Below are 27,731 nucleotides of genomic sequence, written 5' to 3' on the forward strand. Positions count from 1 at the left end.
TTAAAGTGATATTTAATAGATGTCTGTGGATCGGTTTGGATTTGAATAAATCTCGTAAGGCGCGTGCTTCTTTATTGAGAAAGAAAAATAAATAGAAAGAAACAGAAGAAAATTATCATACCCAGACAAACCAAAGTATTGTATAGGTCTTCGCCAAACTGATATACTACTCTCCGCCTAATCAGGTAAGAAATGCTGTACCAGACATTACCTGATTAACTTGTTGAGGACGGACTGATTTTGCTACAACACGCATTTCCCTTAGACACCTGCCCAAATATACTCGGGACTTGTCCTCAACGGGTTAAGTGGAGACTATTGCATTTGCAAATGACTCCCTGGAATGCAGGAGAAGATACATTTTCCTTTGATGAATATGTCACTCTACCCAGCATTTGGGTGTAACACATTCTACACTACCATTGTTGGCATCAAACTGATTGAAGATGCTATGTAGGAATGTTGTGGGAACCACAATTGAAATCATAATTATGCCACATGGTATTGCACAATCACAAGACCTTTGCAGGCTGACAGGAAAATGTTTAGCTCTTTAAGCTTTGTGCTGTAAACCCTTACATCATGTTCCATAAAAATATGATTCATGCATATTGCTAGGTAGTTAAAGCATGGCTCGACACTAACTTTTTTGTTTGGTGGCCCGATGGGGCCACCAAAATCCTAAATTTCTAATTTTTGGTGGCCCGAGAGAAAAATTTGATGTCCCGAAAAAAACCCAATAAAAAACATTAAAAGTCCTTTTTTTTAATGAGCCAAATATTTAAGATTTATGATAGTCAGAATTAGAAGTTGGACATATCTACTCATAAATAAACTTCAACAAACTTGCAACACTCACTCTCAGGCATTCATTCAGTCCTTTTCATCCATCCTTTAAACAAATTTCACTGCTAATTTCCGGCGCAAAAAGTTACGAATTTATTGACATACTTTTCAAAAATTTTTGGTGGCCCGAGGCGGGCCACCAAATTTTGCCCTTTTTTGAAATTTGGTGGCCCGACTTTCATTTTTGGTGGCCCTGGGCCACCGGGCCACCGTTAGTGTCGAGCCCTGGTTAAAGCCATATCTCTTTTTATGGAAGTGGTCTGTCTGAATATTGTATGTGGAACAAGATGAGAATATTATAGTCCTTTTTTTCACTCTGGTTTTGTACTTTGCGAATTTCTGGAGTGAACTAGTATTTAGACAGAAATGCCATGTATATATTCCAGGGTAGAAAATTGCTGACTTTCTTTTTAAAGACACCCAGTCGCGAGGACACATGGACATATTTCAGCCGCGGGCGGCAGCACGTAAACTCGCTTCCGAAGTTGCTACGAAGCGAAATGTGTGTGTGCGCAAGACATCCCTAAAGCAATGTATCGCGCTATAGTATCTCGTTTGCTCGCTTGCAATATTGATTGATCTGAGCGCGGGGAGTACGTTTTGTGTAATGTGAATTGAATGTATGGTATACTGTATGTAGTACTGTGCGATGCAATGTTCGCATGAGTAGCGCATAGTAGCTAGCTGCCTATACTTCGTACGACTACAGTGTACGCCTTCTCTTTATGATCGCACCGTCGATCGTCGTCACTCGTTAACTACACGGTAATCGTCAGATCAGATTATATATAGGTAGGGTGGCCATCATGGACGATGTCACATCGTCATGGGTAGCGGATATTACCGCCGAGTTGTCCATTCTGAACGCGGACGATTGGGTCGGAGACCCTGTGTCTTGTATGGTAGCCCTACTACATATTGACCACCCTTATTGAAACCGACCGCGTATAATTCGCGCACTGAACACTTAGTACGCACTTCTCTGTGCGCAAAGCACATAAAAATGGATTGGCTTTGAATGTAGATGAGGATGGTGTGGGAAAACGCGATAATTCATTGTTCATTAATGGTTTTAATCAAGGACAAAATTTCGAATGAATATTTTCACCGAGTCGTAATGACAGCACAATGTAATGTCTATGGAAGTTTCTAAAAGGCTTCTAAAAAGCTTCGTACAACACGGTGTTCAATACGACTCGGTTTGTGTGCATTGTCAATGCAAAAACATTTTACCGCGGGGAGCTGAAACGAGGCCACGCAAGTTCGTCGGCGATATTTTTGCACTGAAACTTCGAATCGAAAACGGAACAACGGCATTTGATAGAGCTGGATTTTCTCAATCACGTAGGTCAAGTTTTTTACGTGAATTTCAGTGTTAAATATTCTTATCAAGCAGATAAGCATTAGGCGGTCAATTAGTAGTAGGTCCAACCATGCTTGCCCTGGCGTGTGTAAATTCAGGACGGGGAAGCGACTGTGCCCGTGCAGGGCCAACGGCCACAGTTGCACTGCACAGTGTACCTGTGGCCGTGGTAGAAGGGGGCCGTGCACCAACCGACATACCTTCAAGTCGAAGTAGGGCCTAAACTAGAATCTATTATTGTTAGATCTATCATCTTTGAACCTATAGTTCCCCTGTTTAAACGTTAGAGTTCTACCAGATCTATTGGGTTAGACTACATGTATGATGGAGCTTGCGATAGAGATCTATTCATTTTTTAAAAATTTATTTGCAAATCCTAAATCATAGTCTTGGGGAATTTGCATAACATGATTGATATGAAAAACTTCTCATATAATGGGACTAATGACATTAAACTGACCCAGCAAATGTCATTTCAATTACGGCATTATCATAATTTGACATAAATGAGAACTTAGAGAAGTTTTTCGCGGAATTATACATAGAAAAATAGGCCTACTTGTCGATCAAACGCAAATGCCCTAAAGTTACTGGTACTAGATTAGAAAAAGTCATTCCACTTCAATCATTGATTCATGTGTAGACTTCTACTTACACATCATCTGGATCTGGATTCCTTGAAGTTGTTGACTTGGCCAGATGGGGTTGCTGGATTGGCGTAAGCCGTGGCAACACAATTCCACCGTGCATGTCGTAACACGAATTTGCACATTCTGAATAAAAATTCCTGCAAAACTGTTCATGCAACTCCAGCAAGTGGAAAGCAAATTTTTCATCGGCACGCTGACGCTGAAGCCTCCCCCTCTGGTCTCTTACTTGTCCTCCAGCTAAAGAACACGTCTCTCTGCGTTCTCCACTCGTCGATATCTAATGTCAAACAAGTAGATACGTTGCCTCGAGTTGGACGGCTGTTTGATCTCCATTGTGAGGTTTCATTACTAAACCAAAGCCAAGGCTAAGCCGAAACAGTACAGCACTTTTTATTGCAAACAGTGCACGCATACCACACACAATATTGATATTGACATACCGATACCGACGACTTTCTATCAACTTTGTTATGTTACGATCCGGCCCGACGTACTGTAAGCTGTACGTACAACACATGCAGCTGACGCAGCAGACAACATTGCACGATGAGATAGATCATAACAACCTGCCATATGGCCATATGCATTGCAACTTGCTATACATGAAGCTTAGATTTTTAATATTTCTTCATCAAAGCATATTTATAAATACCAAATATTAAACAACGTAATATATGAATAATTTATGATATTGTTATATAATATTTTCAGACATTTTGAAATATTATTGCATAGATTGCTGAAATTGGCACCATAGTGCATATAAACAGAGACTGGAGCCAGATACGTACGTACGTACACCCGACAGCTCTCACTACTTGTTGTGTCGCGGACCGGGAGAGATTTTCATGCGCATGGCTGTTGTGCGGTTTTGTGCATGCACCCATTCGGCCCCATTCGGTAGGTATTCGGGCGTCCATGTTGAAATTACAGTGGACAGCTCGCACGGCGCTCGTGCCCCATCTGGTTTTCGCTGGTGCGCTGCGTAGCGTCCTGTTCGGCATTCGGTACGTACGGGGGTACAATAACGGGAGGAGCAGCTTGTCGTGCTTTTCTACTGAGCTGCGAATCGCCTGCGACGACCGGCTGCCTTTAAAAGAAGGATAATACTTTAATTCATTAGTGTAGTTCTCAGCAGCAAATTCAACCACTCACAAAATATGTGGGATACCTCATCAGTGCACTTCTGTATTAAGTGGACACTTCTGTTAACTCGTTTAGGACAAGTCCCGAGTATACTCAGGCAAGTATCTATGGGAAATGCGTGTTGTAGCAAAATCAGCCTGTCCTCAACGGGTTAAGCGGATGGTATATCAAGGTTTATCTACATGTTACTTAGTATGCTATAATGCTTTTACTGTAAAGCATTTTGCTGATTGCCTCTCTTAGGAAAGACATTCGACTGATGAAAATTTGTTTTATACACACATTTCCACAGTAAAAGAGTGCATTTCAGGGATGTCAAGGATATTTTCTGTTTCCAATGTGCATTTCTCCACTCCATGCTGTACGATATTTTTAAACGCTAAAATGAGAGATTACTCTGCCCCAACATTGCTTCAAAGAAGCAGTTTGTTTGAATTTTTACCAAAATGAGAGAGTTTGGGGATAACGTCTGCAATGCTGGACAGCCATTTATGGAATAGCATATGAAGGTCAATATAATGAATACTCATTACAGCTTTATTGTTTCTGATTGAATGACATGATATTGATAAGAAAAGATAACAGCTCTAAAATTATAATGAATAATGCATTTTATACCATTCCTAGACTTAGCGTGGAACGTACATAACACAGACAGACCAAAATGCTTACTGTGGAAATGTCTACAGGCATGACTGCTAAATGTCCCTTTCACCATTCATTTTTGAAGAGCGGTAAAAAATTGTGACTGTGTAAGGAAAGTAAAACCAAAGCATTCCAGTGACATTTTTGACTCTGAAAAGGGACATTTGAATACAGTATGACTAGGCTGTCAGAATATTTACCAACACTAGAGGAATTTTAGCTTTCACACACTTGAAGCACATGTATTTTGTACTTTTACATGTGGGTATTTGATGGATTAAATGCTATGTGAAAATGGAGAATGTACCACTGCAGTCTCAGTTTTGTTCTGTATTCTTTTGTGGCATATTTTGCAGATGCATTGATTTATACTTTTGTTTTTGACTCCTGATCAGTGTGAATAAGCACTAATTACCCCTCCCCCACCCCCTCAAGAAAAAAAAAAAGAGAGAGAGAAAGAAATAATTGGTATACCTTTGCCAATTCGACATTACCATTCATTTACCCTTCAGTATTTAATATTTGAAATATTTTGGTTTTGAAAGGTATACCACCCACTCTACCTTTTATTTACCTTTCATAATTCATGACTTATTTCCACCATTCATTTACCATTCACCCTTCATTTACCTCATACAATTCAAACTAACTGAATTATTGGACCATCTAATTTGCCTACTACTGCCATTCAGCATACCATTGAGTAACCCTTCAGCATACCGCTCAAAGGGTCATGCTTTTGTTGTTCTAACCTGTCTTTATCTATTTCACCTATTTTAATCATGCAATTTGGGGTTTGTTTCTGCAGTCAAGAGTTCCTTACAGTTAATATCTACAATAGAAAGTTTCAATTTGGCGAGGTCTACAAAACCGCAAATTTCACAATAATGTTCAACAGCTCTGGTTTACCAACAATAGAAAGGAGAAGGGGTAAACATACACTGAGCCAATCAACATGGAAAATCCAGAAAAGTGAAGCTTAATCCACAAAATAGAATCAGATTCAAAATTTCACAACAGCACTTGAATCTATTGACTCATGAGTCCCACTGAGGGCGATAATGCTTGTCAGTTCAAAGCAATAATCACATTTTGTAGAATGGCATTTTGATGTTTGGATGTTCATGTTTTGGCCTGGGCTTGTTCACAGTAATATGTCAAAGATAGTGCATTTTTAGCTGTTTTGTACAATTTTCAATGTGTTTTCTTCATTCTGTGAGGCAAGATAATTCTATGTTGTGGGTCATTGAAATAATAAAAAATGAATGATAGTTGACAACTTTAGTTTCATGAAACTCTGGAACAATCATTCGTCAAATTTCACCAAAGCTGGTTTCAAGAGTTTATAGTGATGATAGCCCCAGATTAACTGACATTCATAGACAAGAGAGACATTGAGTGTATGATGAAGAAGATTCCCAATGTTTTGATTCTCCAATTTTCAAGCAGGAGCTTCATTTTGAGAAATACAGTCAAACACTTGAGTGAGTTGCAGGCAAAAAGTTCCGATGTGCTAAAATCGCAAATTGCCAATTGTGTCTGCAAGATAATCAAATTTGTAGAAATGACAGATTTTGTACTCATTGCAGTGAGGATATTATTGAAGATGAATTTCAATACATTTTCAGTGTTTCTTTAATAAACAATGAAAGAAATACTCCAAAAGAAATTAGAATGTACTGGAAATGTCAAAATACATACATGAATCTGCTATTCAATTGTGAAAAGAAGACAATCTGTTCTAATTTCATCATGTTTTTGTGTTATATTGTTATGATCAACATTTTAATTACCGATTCTGTAGTTAGTAACTACATGTATACTAGTATGCTTTTCCATATTCAGGCTGTGTCTTCTTTATAATTATAGTAAATTCAAATTGAGTCTTGAGTCTCACTTATATTCCCCTAATTAATCCTCTCCATTTCTCCTCTCACTGTTATCTCTGATCCATATTTCCTTCTTTACCTGTTAAGTTATTGTTGGACTATATATACATATATATATATATATATATATATATATATATATATATATATATATATATATATATATATATATATATATATAAATATATATATATATATGAAGAGTTTGTTTGCAAAAACCGATAAGTCCATTTTTGAAGATTTTGAAGTACGGTCTCTGTCATAAAGTACAAAATAATACCTTTTAAGTGATATATTGGTCACTACATAATCAGGTATATTTTTGAAGTTATGGTCAAAAGAAGCAAAAAATTTCTTATTATTCTCTTTATTTTTCTTGACCTTTAATCTCAAATATCTCCATTTGACAAATATGGACTTATCGGTTTTTACAAACAAACTCTTCATATATATATATATATATATATATATATATATATATATATATATAATTATATATGAAGAAATAAAGTGGTAATACATTTTTTTTTTTTTGCCAATAAAGAATGAGTTTATTTGACTAAGATTTTCAGCAGCCTCCACCTTCTTCAGCAGGGGGAGTCTAGACTCCTGAAGAAGGCGGAGGACTCTGAAAATTTGAGTTGAATAAACTCATTTAGCAAAAAAAAAAAAAAAAAAAATGCATTAACAGTTCATCTCTCCATTTCTTTGTGGAGCCAATACGTGAGTTCTCAACATGTTTATATACATATATATGTGATAAAAACCTAAAATGGCATAGATCTATATAATGCTTTATCCTGGCGAGGAAAGCACATGTTTTGGAAACAAGACACCAAACTATATATACATAGATCTAGAGTGCAATTTCTTTCAGTATATATATATTATATATATATACACACACATACATATAAATAATATATCTGTACATCTTTGCCATTTTTTTTTTTACTGCTTTTCAATATGTTAATTTGTATACTTTGCTTGTCACAATAATTTGCAGGCCTAATCAATTTTATTCTTCTTTATTACTCTTCTCTCCTCCCCTCCATTTCTCCTCTCTCTCTTCATATGTTTTTCTTTTTTTTCTGTTCACTCTATCATATTATGAGTGTATTTTTGTATATTTTCCCTTTTTATTACATGTATATAATTTCTCTCTCCTCTCTCTCCTTATCATGTCTATTTTGTACATTTTGTACAGCAATCCGTAACTCTGTTTGTATCACTATAGTATGGAATTGCTTATATAACATAATAATGCATCAAAGTATGTATATTTGACTCCGATACCCAGAATGTGAAGTTGAGTAGGCTTTCAAACTTTCAAAACTTTCAATGGTCAGGAGCAGACCTCGTATGGAGTTTCTCAGCTGCAGCCTTCTTTGCACTCGACACCATACTTCTAAGTTACGTCCGCGTCCTCATATACCTAGACGACGCATAGCCTCCTTACTGTCACGTACGCCCCGGATCGGCGGGCATGAAAGTATGGGGACAATGGAAACTCGCACCACGCACTGACTGCGTGATGTAGCTGTCTCGCGCATGTGCAGGACACCATTTTTAGCATAAATAGCGTCGTCTTCATGCATCATCTCAGCGTTTGCGTTGCAGTGATCTCGTATCCCGAAGCTCGGTTATGCGCACGCCGTCTGAGTTTTGTCGACGGTTTTTAGCCAGTCTAGCGTCCGTTCATTAACATGACGCAGAGCTAGCTTAGCTCTGAATAAACTCTTTCATTGGATCTTAGGTTGATTGCGTACAATACTTTAAACGTCACATCTTTCATCTTGTCAACATGGAGCAGGGTTCCGCGAACACACACTTGGTAAGTCAAAAAAATGTTGTTGCGCGAGCCCAACGCATTACAACGTCCTTCCGTGTAAATCGACCGACAGTTGTAATCGTGTAAAACGTTAGATTCTGTTTTAGATTGCACACCATGGTCCACGCGATCCTACAATTCCCTTCCGTAATTTGTCTATAAAATCTCTGGTTTGCTATAAAAAATGTAAGGATGAACTATATTCAATGATTTTGTGGAATTTTGAAGCCAATTACGAAAGAGAATTAAAGAATTCTGCCTCTAAAGTACGCCGATCTTTGGCTGTTAGCGTGGATTCCATAGCGCCAGCGCCAGCTATCGCGACGTAGTGGACCGCATATAACCGTACGTATATTGGGCGTAGCGCAGAATAGCGACGCGCGATGCAAATGGCACCGATACAGTACAATGTACTGTAGTGTAGTCTGTAAAATAGCCGCTTCTTCCACCTTTTTTGTCGCAAATAGCCTATGTCAGTAGATGGCGCTGTTCCCGCAAATGACTATGGGACTGAAAAGGGGGTAATAGGTTTTTAGGAAGCCACACAACTTGGTATGATTTGTGAAGTGATGGTCAAATTCTTCTTCTTCTTCTTCCAAGTTACGTAGTGCATCCCTCTTGCAGAGTATTGTTGCACTTGATTCTCAGGGCTTTTAAGAATTTTTGTTTGATAGGCCTACTTCAAAGTTACCTAGATTCTATAGCCTTGTATCTAACAGTTGGGCAATACGGCATGCAAATTTGTTTCAGGATTGCACATAATCACAACTTATGTTACTCATATATTTTACAGCTTTCTATAGTATAATTAAACTCGAGCAGTTTTAAGCGACAGCTACTAAGCGACCACTAAAATGAAATACCTCGTTTGTGGCAGCCTTTTCACAGCTTGTTTTATAGGCCCTACAGGATGCCATGATTTGTGGTAGGGGTAATAATAATAATAATAATAATAGTCAGTTCTTAGAAACGCATAATACCATACAAATAGTCTCTATGTGTGTACAAAATAATGAAACAAAATCTATCACATATTTCTCTAATTCAAACATGTAATCAACAATTGTCAAAAAGGTGAGTTTTTAACACAGATTCGAATTTATCATAATCTGTAATGCATCTAACACTGAGAGGGAGATTATTCCATAATGAGGGTGCCATTTTTCCAAAAGACCTATCACCATATGTCTTAGATTTGACACTTATTTCAGAGAGGAGATTTTTTGATTTTGAGCGCAGATTACGACCAGGATGATATGGCTTGATGAGTTCACTGAGATATGCAGGGGCATTTCCATGAAAACATTTGAATGCAAGGGTCAAAATCTTAAACCTGATACGAGCTCTTATGGGCAACCAATGAAGACTACGAAGTATGGGAGTTATATGATCAAATTTCCGCTTGCGTGTCACAAGCCTTGCGGCTGAATTTTGTATCCGTTGGAGTCCTTTCAGGTGAGAGTCTGGAACTCCAATGAGCAAACCATTATTATTATCCAAATGACTAAAAATAAACGCATGAACCAGTTTTTCTGTAGTTACTTTATCGAGAAAGTGTCTCAATTTTCCAATCCTGTGTAGACCTATGGCTGCAGATTTGCATATGTTATTGATGTGAGTTTTCATACTAAGATCATCTTGGATAATGACACCAAGGTCACGTGCCTTAGAAATCGGCAGCACAGGAGTATCGCAAACATTGACGGACAAAATTGTTGAGGACTTGTTACGAGATCTTACATGCACAACTTCAGTTTTCTCAAGATTCAATTTCAAACCATTTTGCAAAGACCAATCTTGAATTTTACCTAAGCATGATTCAATCTGACCAACTGCTACATCAGAATTAGTGCTTTTTGGCAATGAAAAATAAATCTGAGTATCATCAGCATATGTAATTTTACTTATGCCACACTTGTCAATTACATCCTCTAGGGGAGCTGTGTACATTATGAAACACAGTGGTCCTAAGACAGAACCCTGAGGAACCCCTTGTTTGAGAACATAAGGGGCAGATGCAATACCATTGATTGAGACACTCTGTGTTCGGTTGCTAAAATAAGACTGAAACCAATCAAATGCAGTACCAACAATTCCATAAGTCGATGACAGACGGCGGAGCATGATGTTATGGTCAATAGTGTCAAATGCAGACGAGTAGTCTAGCATCACCAACAGTGTCTCCTGGCCACTGTCTGCGGCAAGAAGTAGGTCATTAAAAACACGTATCATAGCTGTCTCAACACTGTGATTTCTCCTGTATGCTGATTGTGCTCTTCCATACATTTCATTTGATTCCAGATATGCATGTATTTGATTAGCACATGCTCGCTCTACCAACTTTGCAACAAATTTAAGCTTTGCTATTGGTCTGTAATTTCCCAATACTTCTGAATCTAAACCTGGTTTCTTAATAAGAGGATCAACTTGTGCATGCTTGAAGGAATCTGGAAAACAGCCGCTCATCAGAGAAAGGTTGATAATGCGTGTGAGTGCTGGAGTCAGCTCATTAACACATTAACACATTAACACATTTCATTCATCGATGAAAATAAAGACCCAATCAGCGTCAAGTTACAAGTGTATGTCTTCTTGCACTTTCATTCATCACTTCTTTATTTGTCAATAATTTTTCTATTCTTTCTCACTTCTCTCTGCTCTTCACTGCTCTCACACTTCCATTTTCTATTCAGTTATACTCTTCCTTTGTCCTGGTTCTCCTGTTTTATATTTAATGCTTTTTTTATGCCTCCGCCACGAAGTGGTGCCGGAGGCATTATGTTTTCGGGTTGTCCGTCTGTCCGTCCGTCCGTCCGTAATGAATTTTGTGGACAAGATAACTATCGAAACCTGTTGAGGTATTCTAATGAAACTTGGCATGTATGTGTATTAGGGGGTGAAGTTGTGCCTATCAACTTTTGGGTGCACATGCTCAAGGTCAAAGGTCAAAAGGTCAAGGTCAAATACATAAAATTTCACTATTTCCACCATATCTATTGAATGCCTTAAGATATTTTCTTGAAACTTAGTGTATACATGTATTACCCAATTAAGATTCTCTGGTGAAAGTTTGGGTCATGAGGTCAAAGGTCAAAGGTCAAAAGGTCAGGGTCAAATACATAAAATTTCACTATTTCCACCATATCTATTGAATGCCTGAAGATATTTTCTTGGAACTTAGTGTATACATGTATCACCCAATTAAGATTCTCTGGTGAAAGTTTGGGTCATGAGGTCAAAGGTCAAAGGTCAAAAGGTCAAGTAGAAATATTAAAACTTTTTTTTTTTCTCTGTACCTTGGAAAATTGTTCAAGGTATCTTCATGGAACATAGTACAAATATACATGTACTGACTGGAAGTGATTATCTAGAGAATGTAGGGTTCATAGGGTCAAAGGTCAGGGGGTCAAAGGTCAAGTGCAAGACTTCAAAATTTTACTATTACCCTCATATTTATGCAATGCCGGCAGGGTTATTTTTGTACACTTGGTGTATGTGTGTGTAACCTAATAGAAAGTCTCTGGAAAGTTTTTTTTTTCTCTCTTTTTGCCTCAAAGGTCAAAAGGTCAAAGATCAATTGAAAGTGCTGAACTAACTTTTTCCTCCATATCTCGGAAGTGGCTCAAGTTACCTTGAAACTTAGTACATATTATGCATGTTCTACCTCAAAGTAATTATCTCATGAATTTTAGGGTCAAGGGCCAGATGAAAATGGGAACAATTTACTATTCAATTCAGAAATTGCACTTTTTCTCCACACCTGTACCTTGAAAATTACTCAATGCCTGAATGTATGAATGGTTCAAAGTCAAGTTAAAGTCCTTAAATCCCTAGATACATGCTCTCCTATTCATCCAATTAAACCTACGTCAAGGAAGGTGAACATTCAACACATTTGTGACAAACTTGTCATTCCAATATTTTGCCAATTTTGTGAAAATGTAATCACACAGTGTCCACATGTACTATCTAGACCTATTGGGAAAATCATGCATTATGGCGGAGGCATACCAGTCGCCAAAGCGACATTTCTAGTTTTATATTGCACAAATAATGCAGAATAGGAAGTGGAGATTTTTTTTTATTTTTTTTTATTTTACTTTTTGGTACATATTACAATGAGAGTGAATTGCTGTCAAACATCTAAAGGAAGTCAGAAACCATAGATCCATCCATTTTTCATTTTTCTGTATACATTCACATCTATAGGGCGTATAGATCTCAATTCTATTATTTTTTTTATAGTTTGTACATAGGCCTATGGTTAATGGGAACCTAAACCCAAACAGCAATATAGATTGAGTGAAAGCAGCCATATTAGTATAGAACACATCAGTGAAAGTTTGATGAAAATCGGACAATCGAAGCAGAAGTTATGAATTTTTGATGTTTTCTAAAAATGTTGGAACTTCTGGATGATGTGGAATTCCCTTTTATATCATATTTTATTATTTTATTTTATTAATGTGTGCATGTTTATGAGAGCATGCACGGGCGCACGTGCGCACTTGTGTGTACACATCATGTACTAGTAGTCAGAGAGTGAGGTACAGTTTGTACATTGTGCTGGATTGGGTGCATAGTTTTTTAGCCGGGATACGGATGGGTGCTGTGCTCCACTCTCTTCCCCGAACAGTCAGAGTGGGCACGGGTGAGGGAGGGTTGATGGGCGAATGTATTAATAACAGAAAATATGTGGATTTCTGTTGGATCTCCCTGAGGGCATTTATAGACAGGGTCTATGTGTGTGTCTGTTTAATTTTTTTTTTTTTTTTTTCATTTCTGTATCCAAGTCTATACATTGTATCTGCATGTTTTTAGGAATATTTTACTGTATATACATGTACTATATGTGCTTTGTAAGAAGCAAATAAAGAATATGATAATAATAATTTACCGGGGGGGGGGGGGGGGGGGATTTCCCGCTATAATTCTGTAACACGAGAAGGCCTCATCACAAAACTTCTTGACTTTCTTTAATTGTTGCAAAGTCTTGCGCAACTTTTGAGACCAAATTGCAACTTTCACATACAATGTAAATGTACTTTTACAAAACCTTGAAGCCATCACTATGCATGGCAATCTAAAATGAGCTCAATTTTGAAATTTAAATTTGTGTACATTTCCATTGGAAAACGCTAGTGCTCTATGAAACTTGTAAAAACCTGATATTTTTATTATTAATCATTTTGATTAATCTTATGCTAATTATGGTAGAAAAGTACTGTCAGTGACAGTTTCAACTATGCAAAAACAAAGAAACAAAAGTAAAAAAAAAAAAGAAGTCTATAGAAATGGCCTACAAGAAATTCCAATAATAATACAAGTGACTAATACATGTATAAGAATTGAAATGACTTTTTGAAACGAAAAATGTATAACCGTTTAAAACATTTCAAAACAAAAAAAGTAGACTCTCAATGCACTTGATTATATGCTTGAGTAATATCTTGGGCTCAATTTGCATAATTAATTAAGATTAGAAATTGATTATGGTATATTTCTATTTCTAAAAATCCAAGACACAAGGGGGCATGGGGGGGCAGGGGTGCAGGGGGCGGAATCCGCCCTCTCTGGTTTTAGCATATCTTTATGGCCAAACAAGCCCAATGTGATTTGTGTTAAGGGGGTACAGATGTATCTCACTGAGTGGCGAATGTTTGCAAGGGTAGCAAATTCTAGTGAATTTTAGGTTTCGTCAGTCAAATTTGGAAACACTTAATTTTTATTGCATTTTAAAGAAATTTTGAACATATTTGAACAAGTCAGTCGTCATCATGAGCATTGATCAACCAATGATTTTGTTATATTGCTTGCTTAGATAAGTCAATGGCTAAATTTATTAACGGGGGGGGGGGGGGGGGGGGGGGCGCAAAGAATATTTTTGGTGCCACTGGCGGGTTTCATCTCATTTTTTTCTTTTTATTTCTTTTGTTTTAACAACAAATAAAGAGGGAGTGTGCACCCAGTGCACTTCCCTGTGGATCCGCCACTGCTTGTCATCATGTGTATTATGAGTGGAAATTAGCTGCTTTGCAGAAGTCTGTGCTCTTTGAGTGCTTTTCTACTTAATTATATTTCTTTGTCTACAGGTAGAAGAAAAGAGCAGCAGTCCCAGAAGTGAGACAGAGGTAGAGACAGAGACTGATGGTACTACCAGTAGCTTTTTAATAAGCAAGCAAAACAAGAGGGTGCTGACTCGGTAAGGAAATGCTGTAAATGCACTTCACTCAGCTTCAATTTACATACAGGTGTACACTGTACCTGTCCTTGTGTATTTAAACAACAGATGCACATGTATTTAAAAAAAAAATTGTTGATGAGATACTGAATCTTAATGGTCAAGTCCTTTTAAGATGTCCGATAATGAACAATGCGTTTACGCTGAGGTCGAACAAATCACAGAACCTGTTGGCTACATGTCCGATAGAAACCAATAACCCTATTGTTTTTCATCTTCATATCATGTCATATCATATTATATATTCAATCATACTGTGAAAGTGGACATTTTTGGTGGTGTTGAAGTTTTCGCGTATTTTGCGCAATTTAAAGCTAGCCCAAAATAACAGCACGCAAATATTTTTGCTTGCTGCATGTTTCAGTGGTTCCGGTATTAGCTGATATCTTGATTCTGCAGAATTGTATATGTAAAAACATGCAAGACTCTTAACTTGCCCAGCTGAGTGCAAAAAATTAGTAGTGCATAAATATCCACTTTTACAGTTAACTCCATTATATCATCAAGCACATAAAAATATATCATATTCTGTTATGTCATATTGATCATTTTATCATATCATTATATCATATCATATCACAAGGTGCATAGCAAATGGCTATTGTGGCCGCTTAAAGGGGAAATCCAGTCCAAATATAAGTACATTAAATTTCCAGTCTTTCATTTAAGCGCAATTATGTCCGAGGCTCAAATCCTAAGTGATCACTATTCTGAAGTTATTCAACCAGGAATTACATCATGTTTCAGACTTCAATGTCAGAAACATTGAATTTTTGTCATTTTTTGTACATGAACAATGGAAAATTGTGATGTTATGACATATGCTCAGCTCACTCATTTGCATAATATCTACTCTACAAAAACTGTCTTGCAGAAATTAGCAAAACTTCAAAATTTCATAACTTAATTTCTCATTTTTCATCCAATAGACTGGATTTCTACTTTAAAAAGCCAAAGCTGGCAAAAGTGTCACCTCAAGATTCAACCATTGATTTTCTACCCTTTTTTGTTCTTAATCCTACACTAATCTAGCTGGCCCAATTTTTGGACTGAATGTTGGCCTGAATTAATGAAAGTTGAAGTTCTCTCAATGACACTCATTTGCTGGTGTTCAAAAAATATGTGATTTTTCATATTAATTCTAAATATACAGGTAGTATTCATCGCATAATCGGGCATCTGATAATCGGGAACCTCGCTTAAATGACATACGCTTCCCGGAGACATTTCCAATGCATGTTATTTTCACTGGATAAACGGGACAATTTTTCTTCAAGCGATCTTTGATTTCGTTGATATTTTACACAAAAAATCTACCAAAATACCACAACAATATTTCAAAGATTCCCTATCAGTATCAGTTGTCGTTTACATCGAACTTACAAAGCAAGCTTCGGACTGGTGTGTTTTGACCTCCGTCCATCCAGTACACGTACATGCATAGCCACGAAAGCACCGTGTATAAGTATCCATGCCATTGCGAAACACATGCTTTCGCGAACATTCTTCTCCCCTACATATAAGTAAAGCCATGTGCAGGGAGAGCTAGAGGGTCGCGCCGAGGGGTAGCGTGGTTGTGTATTCATGTACATGTACAGTACGTCAGTATGCATGTGTGTGTGTGTGCACTACATGTACATGTCGTATGCCGTTAGTGTATGGTGAGTGCTCATCGCGAAATCGGGCACCTCGCTTAAAGGGGGCCGTGTTTGCTACTCCCAACCTGTCCCGATTATGCGATGAATACTGTACGTAACTATGGAGTAGGGATCCTTACTTTGAGTGTGGACAAGTGAACGAATGGTAGTGAGTTGACTTGACCGTGTAGACATGTACATGAATGTTACCGAATTATTCTGGTCGTTTAAGATCGATATGATAGCTTGTGTCTTCTTTCTTTCTTTTTTTTTTTCAACAGAATGACATGGGACGACGAAAAGAATGAAGCGCTCTTGGAGGAGGTTGTATTTGCCCGCCCATTCCAGTATCGCTCTGGGACAAGAGAGAGGGGCAAAGTGTGGGACAGTGTGGCCGAAAATCTACAAGATCGCCATGACATGAAGGTAGATGGGAGGGCTGTGAGGGATCGTGTGAGATTGCTGATGAAGAAGCAGAGGGATTACAACAGGAGAAAAATTGCGTCTGGTGGAAGCAGTGTGGGCGAGGAGACACCGGAAGAACAGAGGAACCGGGAGATTCTGGACGAGCTAATGGCAGAGGAAGAGTTCATCGAGTATGGCAAGGAGATGCGCAAAAGAGCAAGTGATGCATTTCGAGAAACAAAGAGGTATTACTGCACCTGGGCCCTGTTTTTATGTACTGGTAGCGTTCGTAAAGTTACACATGACTTTATGAACAACTGGAATATGAAGTGCCCATATGAGTTCTCTTTTCTTTTTTTCCCTTCCGTTTTAACAAAGTATGACTGTATGTCAGTATTTCTTCTACAATGAGGCAAAAATACCATTTCGACTGAAAATGTGTGTAAAGATGTAAGAATAACCATTATCGTCTGCAAAGTTCAGCTTCAGCTATTAAAATTAACTATGATTAGGAAACCTGCTTGGCTTGCCATACTCAAGTTATTTGTAAAGTCATGCGTAACTGTACGAACAACTAATAAAAGAGGGTCCTGGGTGTGCAGAAATGTGTTTTAGGCCTTTGTCTTGCTGTAAAGACTTGGCAAAAACACACACACACAGGTCACATGCTTCTTTCACTTATCACGGAAAGCCATTTAGGAAATATAAAACACATTTAATAATATGGTAGATACAAGTACCACAATATGGCACTTATATGTTGTAAATAAGTAGATAAAACCATAAACTTGTAAATAGTGCCTTCTCTACTGATAGGGTATCCATTGTACATGTAGATATTGTGATAAATGTGCACACATGCCATGAATGAATTCTCCACAGCATTTTCCAAGGTTCTTTGCCAAGGAGAGATAAAGAGTTATGCCCCCTAGGGTTTATGTCATACCCACCATAGGCAGTCGTTGAGGTGGTCGTTCTATGGTTTATGTTACACAATACAGTTGTACTTCGACAGTTTTCAACGGGTTCAAATTAAATTTGTCCCACACGTTGATTTTAGTGTACAGTTGTCCAAACAGCCTTTTTCATTGGTAGTGGCAAGTGCATTGATATGCTAAGAGTCTGCTATTGCCCAACACCAGATAAATAGCTTCCAAATTAAAGGCATATGGTCCCGGTGGTTTAGTCAAATGCGTACGCGGGCGCATGGCGCAAGTTTTCTATTAGAGACCTACAATCACGCTATGGACTCATCTTGAGCGCTTACGCTGTGAACCAAAGGGTAATTGTCTGTATTAAAAATATAGATGATTACATGAAATATGCATCTGATGACATAAATGGTATCCCGGGGTACCAAATAAAAATCAGCCATTTTGTTGAATTGTTTATATTTTTTTAAAAAGGTTGTACCCTGGGTGCCAAAAAGAGGAAATTATTTTGGTGCTGGAACTAGCGCGCGCTAGCTACTGCACTGCATTGCACTAAAGCACACGTACGCTAGTGGTATCGCAGCTTCCATGCACGCATAGTATAACATGCAGTGGCATGGGAATGCTATGTACACGCACACACAGTGCATGCATTTTTCTCTGGCTGTCCTCGAGTGGACGTGAGGTGGCGCTACACAACGCAGTTACCCGGGGTGCTACAATACCCCAGGGTAACGCGTTATGCATCATCTGCCCATTTTCTTTGGAACATAACATTCAGAGATGGAGCTTGTGGCTGTAACTTGATTTTAGAAAGTGATGTCATAATGATGTCATGGTTGAGTGATCGCATAGAAAGAAAAATGCATTCTGAGCTCATGATACAGTATGTAAGCACTGAAAATTTCTAGAGCTAAGAGCTAAAGCTTTTATAGATGTGCTCTGCACAAGATTTGTACAGAAAAATAAATAAAGAAAGAAAAAATGTATAGAAACAGAAGGTGATTTGCAAAGTAACTACCATAGTGAATATTCTTTTAGGGACATAATGTATCCATTTGTTAGGCAAGGACCAAATTTGGGGCAAAATTTAACATTTTGCTTTTTTCTTTTTCTTTTTTAAAACTGCATAGCCATATTCTTGAAATGTAGCGTACTCAGCAGGTATTTTTACTAGCATAATAGAATATTTGGATGCTATGCCCTCATCAGGTAAGAGTCTCCCATCAGGATAGAATCTCCAGGAATGTGTGAAAGGTAAATTTGCGATACACTGGCGAGTGCGATACCCCCTGGTCTCTTATAAAAGGAGTATCAGTAAGTGCATTGCAGCCTTTGAATCAAAGAAAAAAGACTTGCAATAAACAATTGTGCATGGGAAATTTGTTTGCAAGTTTAGTGGAATTTGACTAGTCATGGTACCATGATTGCAGCACAGTCTAGAAATCAGGAAAAAGCCTCTCAGATCAAACTTCTTCTTTGGTTTGAGTATAAGTAAGCAAATTAGAGAAGATTTGTCACATATGGTAAGTGTGATGTTAACTTGAGCATGACGTTTTGCAAGTTAAAGATATTTTTTAGCATCACTTTGTTTTGGATTTTTCAGTTTTGTGTGGGTAGCAACATATTACCTTGCATTTGAAAGTGGTATTAGATGGTGACATTTCTGTTTTTAGCTCACCTGAGCCAAAGGCTCAAGTGAGCTATTGCGATCGCCCTTCATCCGGCGTCCGGCGTGCGTCGTCCGGCGTCCGTAAATTTTTTACATTTTCATCTTCTTCTTGAAAACCCCAAAACCAATTTTCATCAAACTTGGCAGGTAGCATCCCTAGGGGGTTAGAAACTCAATTTTTTAAATGGGCACCATGCCCCACCCAGGGGGCCCCCAGGGGGGCCCAAACCCCCCAAAATTAAGGAATCTGTAAAAATCTTCTCTGCAACCAGAAGTGATAGAGCTATAAAGTTAATACTATGAGTTAGTACATTGATGACTGAAGTTCCAAGTTTGTTCATGGCAGAATCAGGGGTGTCCCCCTTGGGACTCAGGGAAGGGGGGTGGGGAGGGGTCCTAATGGGGCCTAAATTGTACATTTTCATCTTCCTCATGAGAACCCCATGACCTATTTTCACCAAACTTTGCAGGTAACATCCCTAGGGAGTTAGGATCTCAATTTGCTAAAATGGACACCATGCCCCACCCAGGGGGCCCCCAGGGGACCCAACCCCCCCCCCCCAAAAAAAAAAAAAAAAAAAATGAAGGAATCTTTAACAATCTTCTCTAGAATCAGAAGTTATAGAGCTAAGATAATACTATGAGTGAGTATATACATTAATGACTGTAGTTTCAAGTTTGTTCATAGCAGATCCAGGGGTGCCCCTCTTGGGGGCAGGGGGGGGGGGGGGGGGGGTTGGGAAGGTCCAAATGGGGGCCTGAATTGTACATTTTCATCTTCTTCGTGAAAACCTCATGATGGATTTTCTTCAAACTTGGCAGGTAGCATTCTTAGGGGGTCAGGATCTCAATTTATCAAAATGGGCACCATGCCCCACCCAGAGGGCCCCAGGGAGCCCCAGTCCCCCTAAATTAAGGAATCTTAAAAAATTTGGACCCATATTGTACATTTTCATCTTCTACAGCGTACTTGAGAATGCCTGGTCAAATTTTAGTGGAGCTGTGAATAATTTAGATTAGTGACTGCGTGAAAGGTGAACTTGCGATACTCAGGTGAGCGCTAGACCCGCGGGTCTCTTGTATGTTTGTGTTGCTGAAATGTGGTGAAGAAGAACAGGAAAGATCTGTTGTCGAGTTCATGTTTTCCTTTTTCTTTTTCTTTTTAGATATAGGGAAGGAGAATCCTCAGCGAAGAAGCCTCGACCAAGCACAGCATCAGACACAGGGGAATTTTCGAAGCAGAAGTTGGAAATGAAGTTGAGATATCGAAGAGCGAATGAGGACAGGCGGCGTACAGCGGAACACGAGCAAGATGTGAAATTTGAAATGTTTCTGCAGCTTCACCAGGAACTCCAGCAGCAGTTGAAACAGCAACATAAGATGGTCATGGAGCAGCTCACGCTGCAAAACCAAAAAATTGAGCAGCAAATGCAAACAACTAATTATCTATTGTCACTTTTCAAGAGGAAAATTAAACTACTGTAAACGCGGAAATTTCTGCGTATGAGGCATGCAAATATTTTTGCTTGCCATATGTTTCAGTAGTTGATGACTTCATTCCGTGGAATAAAAAACGTGTGAAACTCTTCTTACTCGGCTGAGTGTGTAAAAATTAGTCATGCAAAAATATCCACTTTTACACCTGCTATGATTTTTAGCTCATGTGAGGTGAAGGCTCATATGAGCTATTGCAATTGCTCTTCATCTAGCATTCAGTGTCCTTTGTGGGTCGTGCTTAAACTTTTTACACATCTTCTACTTGAAAACCCCAAGACCAATTTTCACCAAAATTGGTAGGAGGCATCCCTAGGGGGATAGGATCCCAATTTGTTCAAATTGGCACCATGCCCCACCTGGGGAGCTCCAGGGGCCCCAACCCCCCAAAATTAAGGAATCTAAAACAATCTTCTTTGAAACCAAAAGTGATAGCGATAAGTTGATACTATGGGTTTGTACATTAATTGATGACTACAGTTTCAATTTTCTTCATGCTGGAATCACGGGTGCCCCCTTGGGACCCAGGAGAGGGGGAGTGAGTGGGATGGTTCCCATATTTTTCATGAAAACTCCTTGATGAATTTTTTACCAAACTTTGCAGATACAGTAGCATGCCTGGGCTAGTAGGGGGTTAGGATCTTAGCTCGTTCAACTGGGCACCATGCTCTCCTTGGGTGCCCCTCGCTCCCTCCCCGCCCCCCCCCCCCCCCCCCCACCAAATTGAAGAATATTTACAAAACTATTGTACAAATTCATCATCTTCTTGAAAACAAAGTAATGGATTTTCTCTGAACTTGGCAAGCAGCATTCCTGGGGGGATAGGATCTCAATGCGTCTGAATGGGCGCCATGCTCTCCTTGGAGATCCAAGGGGCCCGAACCTCCTATAAAATCAAGGAATATTCAATTACATTCTCTAGAGTCAGATGTGATAGAGCTTTGAGGGTTTTTTTTGTTTTTGTTTTTGTTTTTTCAAACCGCATAGTCCAACTTGAGAAGTACAGTTGTACTTTGCAGGTATTTTTACTAATGTGATGGAATATGTAAATGGACACCATGTCCCCAACTGTCAAAGCTACCCCATGCCCAAGTTTCCAATTTTCTCAGGTATGAGTGTGCAAGCATGCATGGAAGGCTAACTTGTTGTACTCGGGTGAGAGTGAGACCCTCAAGTTTCTTGGTTGAATTTTGTATTTTTTCAAATATGAAAATTAAAGGATTTGGCTGTTTTATTATATTCAACCAATGCTTTTGTTTATATTCCCCCCCCCCCCCCCCAACACACACATAGTGTGTATGAGGATATTGTAGGCATCACTCTGAGGTTGGGTGGGCGGTTGATTACATATTCGGTTAGTTTGTTTACAAAATTTTGTGGCTTGAACTACTCTTTCAATTTTTGAGTGAATAACCTAAAATTTGGCACGTTTCGCCATTATCACAGATACAGTAGATGGGCAAGACACCTTTCATGTCAATATGGAGTAACGTGTAGTTATCTTGTACCTGTAATAGCAAATAAAAAAAAAAATTCAAATGTTGTGGATCAAATTATTCTCAGTTTTAGCAATTCAACTGAAATTTGGCATATGTGAACAATATGGAGGTATTTGTGCAAGACTCTTTTTGCAAGTGTTCAGAAATGTGTTACCATGGCAACAGCAGTTTTCAACAAATCATACCAAATTGTACGGATTGTGCTGCTCTCATAGTTTTTCAACATTTTAGTTGGAACTTAAGACATATGATGGCCATATGTCATCGTGCAAGGCACTTCTTTTGTGAATGTTAGTAGGCCTATATGTATATCTGTTGCCATGGCGACAACATTTTTATACAAGTTATCCGTAGATAGGTGGATTGAGCTAACTCTCTCAGTTTTTGAGAATTATTGACTTAAAATTTTGCACATGTGACCGTGTTGTGTAGATGTGCGAATTTCATTTTTTGACAATTGTCAAACAATTTGTTGTCATGGTAACATTTTTTCATGAAATTTACCATTGGAATTATCTAACTCCCTTGGTTTTGAGCATTTGTCTTGAGATTTGGCACATGTACCTAATGTAAAATTTAGATCTGCAGAACACCTCTCTTGTCAGTGTTGTAAACCATTAACCATACTTTTTCAATAAAGAGCATACAATAATATTTTGGTTTGAGATATACCGGTAACCTCCTCGGTTTACGAGTATGTCTTTTGAAATTTGGAGCATGTAACTGCTGTAGTAGGTTCATGGACAAACTTCATCTTTTGGCAAATGTCGAACAATGTGTTGCCATGATAATAGCAGTGTTTTATTAAAATCTTACAAAAACATTGTGAGTTGGTAACAAAACCAAACTTTATGAGACATTCGTAACATGTTTCCTTATGAGAATGGGATTCCTTGGCCTAATATATAAAAAAAGAAAAAGAGAGAATCTGTTATTACTTTATCTGTATAGAGATAAATATTGTGATCTTCAATATCAGTCACTCTGTTCTAAAGTTATGAATTTTAAAGGTTTCTTGTCAAAGTTTTTGTCAATGTAAATGCGTTGCCACGGTAATGGCAAATTTTCATGAAAATCAACCACAGTATTTTGCTTTGAGCTTCTCTCAGTTTTTGAGCTTTGAGTTAGAATTTGGAACAGATGATTGCTACAGCATTATTGTGCAAGAGTGTTGATATATATGTTGCCATTGCAACAGCATTTTAAATCAAATCATCCAAAAATATGTGGATGGAGTTACTCCCTCAGCTTTTGAGCATCTGTCTTGAAATTTGGCATATGAGCCTCTGTCTTGAAATTTGGCATATGTGACCACTGTGCTACATGTATGTAGATGTGTTGCCACTGAAGCACTTGTTTTAAAATGAAAATCATACAACTTATCAGGAGATTTAGCCAACTCCATTAGTTTTTTGAGCATTTAACTTGAGATTAAGTGCATGTGACCAATATAAATTTTTGATGTGCAAAACACATACCGGGTACCTTTTGTTAACTATACACAGCCCTGTCGCTGTACACAAGAGCGCTAGCGCACGGTGTCTGGTCGGGCTAACCTTTTGTCAGCCACAATGTTGGCAAAAATGCATTGCCATGGAAACAGCATTTGGTAATAAAAAGCATACCCAAATATTGTGAATTGAGTTAACGTCATCAGTTTTTATGCCTCCGCCACAAAGTGCTGCCGGAGGCATAATCTTTTCAAGTTGTCTCTCCATCCTTCTGTCCATAATGAATTTTGTGGACGGTGTATTGGTAACTTAAAAACTGTTTGAGGTATCCTTATGAAATTTGGAATATGTAGGAGTGAAGGAAGTTGAGCCTGTCAACTTTTGGATGCATGTACACGTACTCAAGGTCAAAGGTCAAAGGCAATGGTCAAATTCTCAAAATTTCACTATTTCCCCCCATACCTCAGCAGTGCCTAAAGGTATTTGAATATTGTATAGGCCTACATGTATTACCTAACATAGATTCTGTAAAGAAAATTTTGGGCCATGGGGTCCAAGGTTGGGTGAAAATGACAAAATTTCACATTTTTCCCTCCATGTATTGGAAATGGTTCATAAGAAATCTTCGTGAAACTTAGCTACATGTAGTACATATGCATATCCATGTATATGCCTGTCAGTGATTTTCTTGGGACCTTTTGGGTCATGTGGGGTTGAAGTTCAACATCAAAGATCAAGGTCAAATGCTCAAAATGTCACTATCCCCCCCCCCCCCCCCCATGTCCATGTTATATCTGATTTCCTTAAAACTGGTTGTAAACATGTATTACCAGATAAAAATTTTCTTGAGAAGTTTTGGTCCTTTGGGGTCAAGATTGAAGTCAAAGGTCAAGTGAAAATGGTAAAATTCTACTTTTTCTCCATATCTTGGAAATGGCTTAAAGTTTTATGAAATTAAGCACATAAAGCATGTACTTGCCTTATGATGACGCTCTTGGGAATTTTGAGGTAATGTGGTTTAAGGTCAAGGGTTAAGGGTCAGGTTAAAATGTTTAAATTCTACTGTTTAATGCTGAAATAACTTATTTTCTTCATTCATTGTAGATTACTCAATGTATAAACTTAATAAAACATACTGTACATGCATTGCTGCACAATATCTGTAGGGAAATATTGGCCATGGGGTCAAAGGTCAAGTAAAATGTAAAATCATAATATATCCCATATTTTGAAAGTACTCCAAAGTATTATATGAAAATGAATATTACTGTACCAGTTTATTTAGGGTTTACATATGTATTTTAAGAATTGTGGACCAGGGGGCTCAAAGGTCAAGTGAAAATGCTCAAATCCCTAAATACCTACTCTCTTAAACAATGTACAGAGCAATCTGTCCAAGTGAGATCTAGTTCAAGGAAAGTTACACACGACACAATTGTGACTAACATGTCATTTCATTTATTTAGTTATACATTTTTTATTTTTTATTTTTTTGCCAATGAAGTGAAACTGTCATCTCAACAGTGTCAAGAAATACTAAAGACCTACTGGGAGAACCGTGCATTGTGGCGGAGGCATATTTGTAGCATTTGACATTAAAATTTGATAAGTGACCACTATAGGCCTACATGCAGTGTGAAGATGTGCAAATTGCATCTTTCTTTCTTCCGATTGTAGACAATGTGTTGCCATGGTAAAAGCATTTTTCAATGAAATCATGCAGATATTTCCTTTTGTTAGCATCTGACATGAAATTTGGCATATGTGACAGCTGTAGTATGTAGATGGGCAGATGTATCTTTGTCAATGTTGTATGATGCATTGGCATGGTAACAGCATCTTTCTGTACAAAGCATACAAAAATGTTGGGGATTGAGCTTACTTCCCCCACCCCCCGGTTTTTGTGCATTTCACTTGAAAATTAGCACATATGTCTGCTGTTATAATATTTAATCGAGTCAAATGCATTCTTTCTTTAATGTAGAATATGTTGACATGTTCACAATATTTTTGAATAAAAATTATACAAAAATGTGGATTTTTGTTTTTGTGAATTGGACTGATTTGGCACATGTGACCACTAGTTTTAGACGTCAAAGCACATCTTTTGAGCAGTTGATCTAAAATGTGCCAGGTGGTCACTGTATATCAGATGTGTAAAGCACATTTTTTGTTAAAGGAATTGTACTGTTTCGGTCGAGATATGGGCTGGAGGTTTCCATTTTCTTTTATGATTTTTTTTTTTTTTTTTTTTTTTTTTTTTTAGATACAGTGGAAAGTTGGTATAACGAGATCCTTAGGACCAAGGCAATTTCTTTATATCAGATATTCTGTAATATCGGTAGTCGATATGTTAACGATACAAAACGAAGGAAATAGATTCATTGGGACCATAAAAGTTAGTTTGTTAAATCAGGTACAGTCAACCTTGCCCAAGTTGAATCTTTTTCGATTGAAGAAATAGCTTCGACTCACAGAAAATTTGACTTACAGCATATAAGGGAAGAGAAGAGAAGAGAAGAAGACCTTTGATATAGGTGATTATTTGACTTATTATTGTTATATCAGATCTTTTTATATCGAGTTTCCACTGTAATATGAAACCTCTTTAGAAATATGAAAGAGCATATGAATGTGTAATTCTAAGAGGAATTCAAAGTTTATTTGATGAAAATTGGTTTTGAAATGGCCGAGATATCCAAAACAAAGCTAAGCAATCTTTTATCAGGATTGCTTTGTTTTGCAGTGGACTCACGTTACAATGAAGTCCTCGGGACCCGCAATTTTCTTCCATTATATTGAAATTTCATTACAACAAAATAAATAGGCAATTTAAAAACAAATGGAGAGGATAATGTTGCGGCCTAAATCTTTTTATTTTGTTGTAACCAGAATTTCGCTAAAACCGTGTTCGTTATAACGGGAGTCCAATGTACAATGTAGGTGCAGTGCACTCCCGTTATAACGAACACGGTTATAACGAAATCCCGGTTATAACGAAGTAAAAATTTGGGCTGTAATGTCATCCACTCTATGTATTTCTATTGTTAATATTTGTTCGGTTATAAAAAAATTCCAATATAACGAAAGAAAACTGCCGGTCCCGTGGACTTCGTTATAACGGGAGTCCACTGTACATGTACTTTGTTTTGGGATATCTCAGCCACTTAAAAACCGATTTTCATCAAATATACTTTGAATTGTATGCTTTTCAATATTTCATGAAGTGGTTTGTTAATATTCTGTATCTCGCAAAAAGTTAAAAGCAGAATTCTCACCTCAAACAATACTATACCATCCCTTAAAGACCTAATAAAATGCTTGCAAAATTTTTTAATATGCAAAAGAAATGTAAAATATATGTCATGATTATCAATGTAAATATGTTGTCAGTGTCGTTCCGATTTTCATCGCTTCTAGAAACTCCCCCAAATATCACATTTTTGGAAGACCCCGTTGCAGCTTTTGCGAAAAAGATAGTCACGTGACCAACACCCCTGAACCGATTGATGACGTATAAGCACGGAGTTGTGCTCAGTTAGCAGACGCCGCTCAGCACAAGCACTCAGATTACTAGCTTGGTACACGCGCGTACACGATAGCTAGCCCGGCCAGGCCCGGGCCCCGCGGGATGTGCGCTCCCGGTCGACACACTGACAATTATTGGTCGACATGTACGCATTACCACGTACATTATCACTAAGTTAGCTTGCACAGATACCTGGTACCTCGAGCATAATGTCTTCCCCTATATGGGTAAACTTCGACATTGATGATGATGATGAAGACTGCAGCTCTGACGACAGCGGAGAGGAAGAGGAGGCACATGAAGTTGAAGGGGAAGATGGGGAGGGAGAGGCAGCCGATGAACCAGAACGTTATCGTGGGGCTGCACCTTACCGATATGAACCAGCTGCATCTCCCCCGCTGCCAGTGCAAGAGCGTATGAACATGGCACCAAGCCCGAGAATAGACCTCACGGAAACGATCGCCTGGGAAATACAGAGTGGTATGTCTGGTATGCCCCCAT

General features: G+C 38.2%; 1 protein-coding gene across 1 annotated transcript; it reads left to right on the plus strand.

Moving 5' to 3' along the window:
• The first annotated feature begins 8,207 nt into the window (after positions 1-8,207).
• LOC140237259 (uncharacterized) lies at positions 8,208-21,133 on the plus strand. Its single transcript, XM_072317203.1, has 4 exons — positions 8,208-8,373; positions 14,463-14,572; positions 16,530-16,898; positions 20,424-21,133. Exons 1-4 carry the CDS (start codon positions 8,344-8,346, stop codon positions 20,740-20,742), a joined length of 828 nt encoding a protein of 275 aa, XP_072173304.1. The 5' UTR covers positions 8,208-8,343; the 3' UTR covers positions 20,743-21,133.
• The last annotated feature ends 6,598 nt before the right edge of the window (positions 21,134-27,731 follow it).

The sequence above is a fragment of the Diadema setosum genome, chromosome 13, assembly GCF_964275005.1.
Source record: "Diadema setosum chromosome 13, eeDiaSeto1, whole genome shotgun sequence".
NCBI lineage: Eukaryota > Metazoa > Echinodermata > Echinoidea > Diadematoida > Diadematidae > Diadema > Diadema setosum.

Excerpts from the sequence above, each read along its gene's own strand:
- LOC140237259 (XM_072317203.1), top strand. The coding sequence starts at position 8,344 with ATGGAGCAGGGTTCCGCGAACACACACTTG. Across the intron at positions 14,573-16,529 it reads AACAAGAGGGTGCTGACTCG|AATGACATGGGACGACGAAA; the intron begins GTAAGGAAATGC and ends TTTTTTCAACAG. Across the intron at positions 16,899-20,423 it reads GCATTTCGAGAAACAAAGAG|ATATAGGGAAGGAGAATCCT; the intron begins GTATTACTGCAC and ends TTTTCTTTTTAG.